This window comes from Apis cerana, linkage group LG12 (assembly GCF_029169275.1).
Source record: "Apis cerana isolate GH-2021 linkage group LG12, AcerK_1.0, whole genome shotgun sequence".
Classification (NCBI taxonomy): Eukaryota; Metazoa; Arthropoda; class Insecta; order Hymenoptera; family Apidae; genus Apis; species Apis cerana.
The window spans coordinates 9823039-9833881 of NC_083863.1; the positions used below are offsets into that span (position 1 = coordinate 9823039).

The 10843-nt window shown below is 23.3% G+C and overlaps 3 protein-coding genes across 6 annotated transcripts; 1 reads left to right on the forward strand and 2 right to left on the reverse strand.

The window, feature by feature from the left end:
• Positions 1 to 33: 33 nt before the first annotated feature.
• LOC107998362 (RNA-binding protein 45) lies at positions 34 to 3945 on the reverse strand. 3 transcript variants are annotated; one of them, XM_017057585.3, is made up of 6 exons: positions 3685 to 3945; positions 3408 to 3522; positions 2493 to 3280; positions 2187 to 2419; positions 1969 to 2100; positions 34 to 151 (listed from the first exon to the last, which is right to left on the reverse strand). In XM_017057585.3, exons 1-5 carry the CDS (start codon positions 3881 to 3883, stop codon positions 1987 to 1989), a joined length of 1449 nt encoding a protein of 482 aa, XP_016913074.1. In that variant the 5' UTR covers positions 3884 to 3945; the 3' UTR covers positions 34 to 151; positions 1969 to 1986. The 3 variants fall into 3 exon arrangements, with proteins under 3 accessions (XP_016913074.1, XP_061939115.1, XP_016913076.1); XM_062083131.1 differs by having other exon boundaries at positions 2187 to 2413; positions 3685 to 3924; XM_017057587.3 differs by lacking the exon at positions 34 to 151 and adding an exon at positions 256 to 1832.
• An 883-nt stretch (positions 3946 to 4828) lies between these two features.
• LOC107998382 (6-phosphogluconate dehydrogenase, decarboxylating) lies at positions 4829 to 8125 on the reverse strand. 2 transcript variants are annotated; one of them, XM_062083128.1, is made up of 6 exons: positions 7989 to 8125; positions 7213 to 7427; positions 6656 to 6879; positions 6190 to 6434; positions 5476 to 6101; positions 4829 to 5329 (listed from the first exon to the last, which is right to left on the reverse strand). In XM_062083128.1, the coding sequence occupies exons 2-6, from the start codon at positions 7221 to 7223 to the stop codon at positions 4987 to 4989; spliced, it is 1449 nt and encodes a 482-aa protein (XP_061939112.1). In that variant the 5' UTR covers positions 7224 to 7427; positions 7989 to 8125; the 3' UTR covers positions 4829 to 4986. The 2 variants fall into 2 exon arrangements, with proteins under 2 accessions (XP_061939112.1, XP_016913121.1); XM_017057632.3 differs by lacking the exon at positions 7989 to 8125 and adding an exon at positions 7874 to 7955.
• Positions 8126 to 8367: 242 nt separating this feature from the next.
• Positions 8368 to 10808, forward strand: LOC107998351 (ADP-ribosylation factor-like protein 5B). The gene is made up of 3 exons (XM_017057558.3): positions 8368 to 8508; positions 9139 to 9583; positions 9663 to 10808. Exons 1-3 carry the CDS (start codon positions 8463 to 8465, stop codon positions 9709 to 9711), a joined length of 540 nt encoding a protein of 179 aa, XP_016913047.1. The 5' UTR covers positions 8368 to 8462; the 3' UTR covers positions 9712 to 10808.
• The last annotated feature ends 35 nt before the right edge of the window (positions 10809 to 10843 follow it).

Below are 10843 nucleotides of genomic sequence, written 5' to 3' on the forward strand. Positions count from 1 at the left end.
ATAAATCTTCGTTCAGTAATAAAAAGGAGAAAATATATAAAATTATAATTTATTCTTTATATTTTAAGCTTCATATACACAATGGTAGTAATATCTTACTCTGCTATATCACAGTCATCACAGGTACACATCTTTGAATCCTTTAGATATCCTGGAAGATAAAAGAAAAAATATATCAAATTAGTAAATTATGAATATATAATGCAAAGTAAGATATTCTGTTCTGTGTAAAAAAAAATTAAGTGAAAATCAGTGTAAGATTTTGAATATTCAATGTGTATTTTAATATCATCAAACAAGTCAGTTACAGTCTCCTAAAACATCATTGCGTATAGTCATTGAGTAGAACAGTCTAATACATGTACAAAATGTCCATCATAAAATGTTCATGTTGTGCGTTAATTATATATTGGTATTTCACGATTTGTGATCATGAACATATTAATTCCCTAAGAAAATGTACTTTTTTTAAAAGAAATTTTATCTAAATGTAAAAACTAACATATTAAAATATTTGCAAATACATTTATACACATGAATATTGATTCCAAAACAAGATTTACTTGTAATATTTCCATAGAAAATGTTCAAAATTTTTTTTTTATTTTTACATCTGTAATTGTGTATTTAAAAAAACTAATTTTATTTAAAAAAAACTGATAATGAAATATTTCCAAATCTTTTTAATATTAAAATTAAATTAAATATTTTATTGTGTAACTAAAATTAAATTTATTGTAACCTATGATAAAATTTAATATTACTTTTATCAAATATATCTTTTGCACATAAAAATATTTTTTACATTTGCATTTACTATATTTATAGTTTAAAAAATATAATTTCAATTTATATTTTATGCAATACTATATTATAACATACAAAATTACATTTGCAAAATACTCACAAAAATAAGTATTATTCTATGGAATAAATCTTATTTTGAAATTTTAATTCTATGAAATATATTATTATTTGTCATTATGAAATTCGAATATTTCTTGAAATACATACAAGAAATAAATTACTTTACGTTTTCTTTCATACATATTACAGCTAATAAAAGAATTATACAGAATTATACTATCGGATATAAATAATAAACAAAAACATATATTATTAATTCTAAAGCATAGGTTATATTTTAAAGCCTGCACGAATAGTTAAAATTAATATTATAATTAATAATAATATAATCCTTGTTTTATAAACAAGGATATAAAATATAATTTCATTTTATTTTCTTTCTAGAAACTTATTTGTTTCTCTCATTTATTGATTAATCATTAATTAATCATTCATTAATTTAAAAATGAATTAATTTATTTTTTTTTAATTTGTTTAAATAAACTTTAATTGCAATTTAATACAAAAATATATATGCATTGAAAGAGAGACCTTTTACCTCTTACCTCTGATTAATCTATATTATATTACCATACAACAATAAATCCGCACTTTGAATATATTGCATCATATACCTTCCTTATATTAAAGGAAGGAATTAAATTAATTATAAAAATTTAACTAATTTTATATGTTCCATATATTTATAAAATGAATTTTTAAATTAATTTAATTTTTTTTCACTTTTCGCACAGGCCTCATAAAATAATAAAATCAGAAAGTCATGTGTGTGTGTGTATACGTGTAACGACATGTAAGGATAAAGTAAAGTAGCGTTAAAGTTTCAGTAACGTTGAAATCGCGAACGTAAGCGGTAGTTAAAAGTAGGTAGTTGGAGTAGTTTCCTTGGATGCGGGCCCGACGTGGTCAAGTGAGTCTTAAAATTCGTCTCTTTTATTGCGTCCAGCTTGTGTATACCAGTCAGTCTGTGAAGACAAATAGAAAAATTACATTTTCTCCTGTTTTTTAAGTAAAGTTATCGTCAGTTACAACGTCAGGGTGTTAATATTTAAATGCCTTTCTCTTTCCCTCCTTTCTTCTTGTATTCGACGATTTACTTACGAGATATACAAAAATAATTTAATTTTCATCTTCGTCCGTCCGTAATCGTTTTCTTCGATCTTCACCGACATTGCGCTCTTCTGCTTCTAATACTTTTAGTCGAGATCCACAAATTTCTTGTCCATGCAAAACCTATAAAACAGTATAATTTTATGAATTAATTAGCCTACTTAATTTTATTTTTTATTTAGAAATTATCATAAATTGATAAAACATACCTCAATTGCTTCATTTGCACTTTCCACACTAGCATATTTTGCATAACCACAATTTTTTCCTGGAAGCATATAAACATCTATAAGATTTCCAAATCTGCAAAAAGCATCCTTCATAGCATATATGGGAGGTACTGGAGGCCCACATACAATAAAGCATCTTTTAGCAACCTCTGCATCTATACTAGCCATTGGTTGCACAGGCGGTAATTTAACACACATCGAATGCTCTAAACCTAATTATGTAAAAATATAATTATATAAAGATATTATACATTATTACATTACATAGACAAAATAATTTCTCACTTGGTGCAGTTAATCCTGCAGCTTGAATTAAAGATGTAGCTTGAGCAATAGTTTCAGCTAAATGTGCTAAATCTGTTCTAGCACTAGCAATTCCACCAGAACTTCCAGGTTTTATTGCATTTTTTGGAGGTGCACTTGATAAATCTGGTTTGACTATCATCCTATGGCCAGGTGGATATTCAAAACCATGAAATTTTTCTCTTGCATATGCTGCTGCACTAGGATTAGAATATACTACAACAGCCTGACCTCTTGGCATTCTGTATCTTACATCATTTTTCAAATGACAATAATCCAATCCAGGTACAATGTCAAACAACTTCCATAATTGATCTTGATTTAATGCTGGATGTGCAATTACTTGTAAATGTGTATAACCTTCAGAATTAGGATAATTTGTGGCAATTTCTAAACTAATACTACTCTTTCCAAAATTTGATGAGCTATAACCTCCACTAGTACCATCATAATGAGAAGATAATCCATTATTATATTTTACATCAATATGTTCAGGTTTTGGTTTTTTTGGTTCAGCAAATACAGCTTTATATTTTCTATCACATTCTTCAAATGCTTTTGCTGCACTGGATACTTTTTTAAATTTTACATAACCAAAGCCTTTTGATTCATTTGTGTTTCTATCTTTAACTACTGTTGCATATTCAATAGGTCCAAATTTTAAAAATTCTTGTTGAAGTTCACTATCTGTCATAGATTTAGGTAATACACAAAACAAACGAACCCATCTTTCTTCTTCATTCGTTTCTCTGACAGACCCTTGATCACGGCTGAAACAATTGTCTTCATTTTCATATTTATCAATAATATTGTATACTAAAAAAGAATTATCTTTTAAAAGATTTTTTTGAATTAAAAATTAATTCTTCTTGTCTTATTAATTATTTAAATTCTTACTTTGATGCAATCATTACTTTAATAGGTCTTCCAACAGAACCCAACATTTTTCCATTCATTTCTTCCAATGCGAAAGCTGCTTCTGATGTTTTCGAAAATTTAATGTATGTAACTCCTACGTAAACAATGAATCACTTTTAAAATGCTTGAATGATATAAAAAACATATAAACAATTTTCATAAATAAAAATTATATAAATAAATTTAAAAATATACAAAAAATATTAAAAAATAAAGTAAAGTCTTATTGATTTCTTCTGTAGACAAGAGGAATTACCTTTATTTTCCCCTGTAATACGATCTTTAACCACCCAAATATCTTCAATCTTTCCAAATTTTTCAAAGGCTTTTCTGAGGTCATCTTCTTCCAGACTTTTGTGACATATAACAAATAAACGTGAATTCGGTGGATCATCATTTTTTGATCTTAAATCCGTTTGCGAATAATATGAATCCCTTTCCCTATGGTCAGCCATTTTGCAAATGAATGATGCAGACTACGTCGCCCGTCTACGGTCAGTAAAGCCGATGCGCTTCAGGGACGGCTGAAATAGGGTTCTATGATATCATTTTCTCAATAATATCTTTCAAATCTTAATTATCAAAATATATACAGTGTTAATTATATATATATGTTTAATGCTATTATAAATTTATTTTTATATCATAGCATAAACTTTTTTTACATTTCTATTTAAATATAATATTTTTCAAAATAAATTAAATTGTATTATTAAATTATTAACATAGATTTCTTTCAAGCATAATTATATATATTTCATATATTTTAATTTAGAAGAAAATAAAATAAAAAAGATATCTAGTTAAGTATTTATATTAGTTGTATATTTATTAGATTTATGAAGTTTTATTTGACTTTGATGACTCATGGCGCGAAATTATTTTTACTTGGATTTCCATTTTAGTCGATATCAGTATTGTTAAGTCAAAATGTTCCATTTTTACTAACTTTTCAGTTTAAAATTAAATGTTTAAAAACTAAATGTTTATTGAATAAAATATTCTTAAAATTATAAAATGACATCAATACCTTATTAATGGAAATGTAGTATATTAATAATTGTAACAACAGCTAGGTTAGATTAAATTACTTCCACATTTCACAAGATTTGTTGAACGACTTGACAAATTATGCTTTACTATTTTCTTATAATACAAACTTTTTTTATATAAAAGAGATATGCATTACTAATTATTATTGCTTTTTTATATAAATATATATTTTTTTTAAATCTGATTGATTTATATTGTATATATATATCTTTATTTTGTATAATTTAATAAGATAATTTAGTATACACAATTAAAAAACAAAAAATGAATAAATAACAATATTTCAAAAATCAACAATTTATTAATTTAATAAGAGAAAATGAATAATTTATATGTATGTTAATATATATATTTTTTTAATAAATTTATTTTTTTTTAAACAAAATTTTTTCCAGTGATTTTATACAATCATTTATGTATTATTGAATATAATATATATAAATATATTTATCATATATAATATTAACTATATATACATTATTATTAAAAATTATAATGATAATTATTAAACATCATATGTAGAAGCAGATACATTTCCACCATGTCCAGTCCAATTGGTATGTACGAATTTTCCTTCTTGACCAAGTAATTCATAAGTATGAGCTCCAAAATAATCTCGTTGAGCTTGAAGTAGATTTGCTGGAAGTCTTGCAGTTCTATAACCATCATAAAAAGCTAAAGCAGTTGATAATGCTGGAGTTGGTATACCTAATGTTACAGCTGTGGATACTACTATTCTAGCACTAGCTTGACATTCTGTCATTGCTTTAGTAAAAAAATCATCCAATAATAAATTGGAAAGTTTTGGATTCTTTTCAAATGCTGCTTTTATATTGCCCAAAAAAACACTAAAAAATAAAAGTATGATAAAATATTATTAAAATTTTTTTATTATTTAATATTATTATATTATTATTTTTATTTTATTATATTTTATTTTATTATTATATTTTATTATTTAATATTAAATTTCAATATAAATATATACATATACCTTCTTATAATACATCCTCCTCTCCACATAAGAGCTATACCACCATAATTCAAATTCCAGTTATGAATTTTTGCAGCCTCCCGTAATAGCATAAAACCTTGTGCATACGAAATAATTTTGGAGGCATAAAGAGCTTTTTTCAAATGCTCTAGAAATTGTTTTTTGTCACCTTGATATATAGCATCAGGACCTTTTAATGCTGAACTTGCTTCTATTCTTTCACTTTGTAAAGCAGAAAGACATCTAGCAAAAACTGATTCTCCTATTAAAGTTACAGGTACTCCATAATCTAATGCTGCAATAGCTGTCCATTTTCCAGTTCCTTTTTGACCAGCTGTATCTCTAATTTGTTCTAATAAATATCCTTTTTCATCCTTGTACTTAAGAATATCTCGAGTAATTTCAATTAAAAATGAATCAAGTTCTCCTTTATTCCAATTATCAAAGACTTGACTCATTTCTTCTGGATTAAGTTTTAAACCATTACGCATAATATGATATGCTTCACAAATAAGTTGCATATCACCATATTCTATGCCATTGTGTACCATTTTTACAAAATGTCCTGCACCTGTTTCTCCAACCCAATCACAACAAGGTTCTCCATTGACTTTTGCACAGATTGACTAAAAAAAATATTTTGTTATCAATATATACTTAATCTTATCTATGATATATTTAATTTTTAAATAAATAATCATATTTCAACTAAACCTGAAAAATGGGTTTAATATGTGGCCAAGCTTTAGGATTACCACCTGGCATCAAAGATGGTCCATATCTAGCACCATCTTCTCCTCCACTAACACCACTACCAACAAACAAAATTCCTTTTTTTTCTAACTCTTTAGTTCGTCTATCAGTATCTTGATATTCAGAATTACCACCATCAATGATGATATCTCCAGGAGATAATAGAGGTACCAATTGTTCAATAAATGCATCCACAGCTGCACCAGCTAAAATAATATATATATTATTAAAGATATTATTATTTATTATATTTATTATATATTAAATATTTAAATTGAATTTGTATATTAATTAATTATTATTATTATATTGACTTTATATTATATAATTATTATATATAAACATTTAAATAACATATAATTAAAACAAATAGTTTATCTCAAGGTCAAGTTATAATTTTAAAATAAAATTTATAATAGAACTTTACCTTTTACCAAAAGCATTACTCTTTTTGGTGATTTTAATTTATCTACCATTTCTTTCAATGTATATGCACCAATAACTTTTGTATTTTTTGCTTCATTTTCCAAAAAAGATTTAACTTTATCTGTTGTACGATTATAGGCACATACAACAAATCCATGATCATTCATATTTAGGATCAAATTTTGACCCATAACAGCCAACCCAATAAGGGCAATATCAGCACTTCTATAATATAAAATATATTTTTTTATTAAATTATATATCACAAAAAATATATTATTTAAGAAATATATATATTTTAATATCTAAATATGATAAGAAAAAAAATTTTTTTAATTCAATTTTCATTTTTATTTTCATTTTCATTTTCAATATATGTACTATCTATACTATTTACTTTTCTTAATTTTTTAAATAATTGATTAATTAATTATTGGTTAATTATTGATTATCTATTGAATTTTATTTTAACAAAAAATAATTACATGAATCAAATTATCAAGTTTTTATAAATCTAAATTTTTAATTTATTGAAAATAATACAAAACTTGTACTTACGGTTTACTCATTATAATTTTTCAAAGATTCTAAAAAGTGATGTATTATTTCTTTTTTGTAATATAATTTGAAGAATCAACAAGTGGCCGAACGCTTTACCACGAAGATTAAGAATGAACGAACATTCATATTGGAGTAACTTCGAAATCAGCCGACGTTTCGTAAGCCAATCGCAACGCCCAGCAAGGTCAGCACACTGTTACACACTGGAAACACTGTTATGAAAATTTCATAATTTTATCATTAATTAGATATATTAAAAACGTAATATAATAATTAATGGAATATTCTTATTTTTATTTTATTTTTTATTAAATTTATTATTAAAAATTTAATTTATGAAAAAAGTTTTTTTTTCTATTATATTAGCAACTTTATATTATAAATATCATAATGTATAAAGGAAAGAATAAAACTAATTATATTGATTAATTAATAATTTTTATTTAAAAATTTGATATTAATAATTTAATCTGTAAAATATCAAAATATTAAACTATTATATAATATAACAAAGTTTTTATTATTGCAAATTAATTTTGTATTATATCGATAATTTCAATTTTTAATATTTAATGTTTTTTAATTTATTTTTTAATATTATTTTAAAAAATAATAGTAATATTTATTATCGATAAATATTTAAAATTTTTATAATTACTTATAAATTTTATTCTAGATTTTTATTTTTATTTCTCTTGTTTTTTGAAAAGAATATAGATAATGATTCAGCAAAATCAACTTAATTATTTTAATATTATGTGACAATAACTAACCATTTCAAATAAATTTATATGTTACGCGCCTTCAATTGTGAATTTTATACTTCCAATCAGTATACGTATATACAAGACTGACATTACTTTCGGTTAATACTAAACAATGATTGGACACATCGCACGTACGAATGTTTTAATTGGGAACGCAACATGTCTCGATTTGCTTGATTAGATTAGGGAAGGTCTTCGTATATTTCTTTCACTTTTGGGTTATCCTTAGTGTATTTTTAACAATTTGCAACACTTCTTAGATATATAATTCATGTTATAAAATATTAATAATGAATTTATCATAAATATGTTGAAAAAGAATTTGATAAAAAAGTGTACATAACCCTTTGACAATGAGATATTCCATTTCTGAAATCAAATACATATATCTTTTTTATCGAGAAAAAGATTATAGAATACATTATACAGAAATACGTTTAAATAAATATTAACATTGAGTGATTTAATGTTTTAAGCAATATGGGATTATTATTTTCAAAATTGTGGAGTCTCTTTGGCAATGAAGGTAAATTCAGCATATGTAACAACAATATTGTATCATTATGCTTTGTGCATAATATTATATAAATAATAATATTGGAAAGATTCATATTTAACAATATAAAAATATAAAAATGATAATTACTTATTATATATATTATATAAGAATATATATATAATATTTGCTTTTTTTTTGTTTTGATAATATATAAAAATAGTTCATAAATGTTAAACTTTATTTAAATATAATTTAATAAGAATATAAATAAGAATTATAAATAATTATAAATAATTTCATAATTATGTTTTTATTGTTTATGTGTTAAAACGCATTTTAATAAAATAATTTTAATTAATTATCAGATATTTTTACCTTTTTTTAATTATCAAAAATTTAATTATAATGATACAATAAAATAATAAGTAAAATTATTCTTTGTTGTAATTATTATATTATGAAAACTTCTTAAAATTTTTATTATACTTTTACTTTGAACATATGTTAATATATATTATTCATATATTTTCCTTTCACATTCTAGAAAAAAGTATTTAAAATATTTAAATAAATGATAATTCATATAAAAAAGTAATTTAAATCATGTAATTATATAATTTATCAATTTAATTATAATTAAATTACATTATTTTTCAGAACATAAAATAGTTATGGTAGGATTAGATAATGCTGGTAAAACAACTATATTATACCAGTTCCTAATGAATGAAGTTGTTCATACATCACCAACTATTGGATCCAATGTTGAAGAAGTTGTTTGGAAAAATATTCATTTCATAATGTGGGATTTGGGTGGACAGCAAAGTTTAAGAGCTGCATGGTCTACCTATTATACTAATACAGAGTTTATTATTATGGTTATAGATAGTACAGATAGAGAAAGACTTTGTGTAATAAGAGAAGAGTTATATTCAATGCTAAATCATGAAGAATTAAGTAAAGCTAATGTTTTAGTTTATGCTAATAAACAAGATTTAAAAGGTAGCATGACAGCTGCTGAAATCTCTAGACAACTAGATTTAACTTCCATTAAGAAACATCAATGGCACATACAAAGCTGTTGTGCACTTACAGGAGAAGGGTAAAACAAGAATTTGTTATTAAAAATATAATTTTATTAATTTACGAAAAAAATTTATTGATTATTTATAATATTTTAGGCTTTATCAAGGTCTTGAATGGATTGTTGGTCGTTTAAAAAAGACATGACGTACATTATGAGAAATGATTTTGAATGTAACAAAATATTTAAACTGTAAAGTATATCTTTATTGTAAGTTACTGTGTCATTCTAACAATTGTACAAATGATATAAGAATGAATGATCATTTTTCAAATGGTACACTAGCTTCATGCATAACTGCATATACTGATTAAAATTATTGCAAACATTTAATATATCAAATGGTGGACGGGTAAACTTTATCTTATCTATCAATGTGATACAAAATATAAAGATTAATGATTATAATATAAAAATAAAGTAACATTTTAATTATTCTTTATAAAATATATTTAAGACATCATATTATAAGAAAACAGAAAAATTTAGAATATTGAAAGTCTTTTATAAAAAGTATTGTTGAAATAACTATAGCAAAAATTTTTTTATCAGTCTATGAAAAAATAAATATTATTGATACTTTTTACAAGACTGCCAAATTAACCTATTCTATCAAATTAATTATATAAATATCATTTATAGCTATAAATGTTATATTAAAATTACAATCTAAATAGTATTAAATTTTATTTTTTATTCAACAATAAAATATAATAAAAATATTGCATGCATATTTAAATAGTAAAAAGTTTAATCTTGATCCCGTCCACCTATATTTATATAAACATAAAGATAAATTATTTATTCATTTTATTCAGCTGATATGTGGATAAAATTTTTTTGGCGATTTTCAAGAATATATTAATGTACATAGTTTTTTATACTCCACATTAATAGTAAACAATTGTAAAAAGTCAACTTCAATTTAGCATCAATTGCAGCATATATTTTTCAACTTTCTATGTAAGAATTTGAACATTTCTTAATGCTTGGTATTGCAAACATCATTAAAAATTTTAAAATAATGTTATTCAATCAGTCCAGAGTTGGGCAATAATTAATTGTTTTGAAGTGATTTTTAAATAATTTATTATTAAAAGTCACTATAATTATCATCATTAATCAAATAATAATATCACATATAAGATAATTATGCACAATACTTGTAATCCATAATCATAAATCAATAATTTGTAATTATTTAATGATCATTAAAGATTATTTTAATATTTAGTAGAACAAATAATCTATTTATTTACAAGATATATATCTTAATCT

Bases quoted from the DNA above. Each gene is read 5' to 3' on its own strand.
- LOC107998362 (XM_017057585.3), bottom strand. From the start codon at position 3,883: ATGGCTGACCATAGGGAAAGGGATTCATATTATTCGCAAACGGATTTA. The intron at 3,523-3,684 runs GTAATTCCTCTT...TTGTTTACGTAG, and splicing joins TATTACAGGGGAAAATAAAG to GAGTTACATACATTAAATTT. The intron at 2,101-2,186 runs GTATGTTTTATC...ACTGTTTTATAG, and splicing joins GTGCAAATGAAGCAATTGAG to GTTTTGCATGGACAAGAAAT.
- LOC107998382 (XM_062083128.1), bottom strand. The intron at 6,435-6,655 runs GTAAAGTTCTAT...ATATTATTTTAG, and splicing joins AGTAATGCTTTTGGTAAAAG to CTGGTGCAGCTGTGGATGCA. The intron at 5,330-5,475 runs GTATATGTATAT...TTTATTTTTTAG, and splicing joins GGAGGATGTATTATAAGAAG to TGTTTTTTTGGGCAATATAA.
- LOC107998351 (XM_017057558.3), top strand. From the start codon at position 8,463: ATGGGATTATTATTTTCAAAATTGTGGAGTCTCTTTGGCAATGAAG. The intron at 8,509-9,138 runs GTAAATTCAGCA...ATTATTTTTCAG, and splicing joins GAGTCTCTTTGGCAATGAAG to AACATAAAATAGTTATGGTA. The intron at 9,584-9,662 runs GTAAAACAAGAA...ATAATATTTTAG, and splicing joins TGTGCACTTACAGGAGAAGG to GCTTTATCAAGGTCTTGAAT.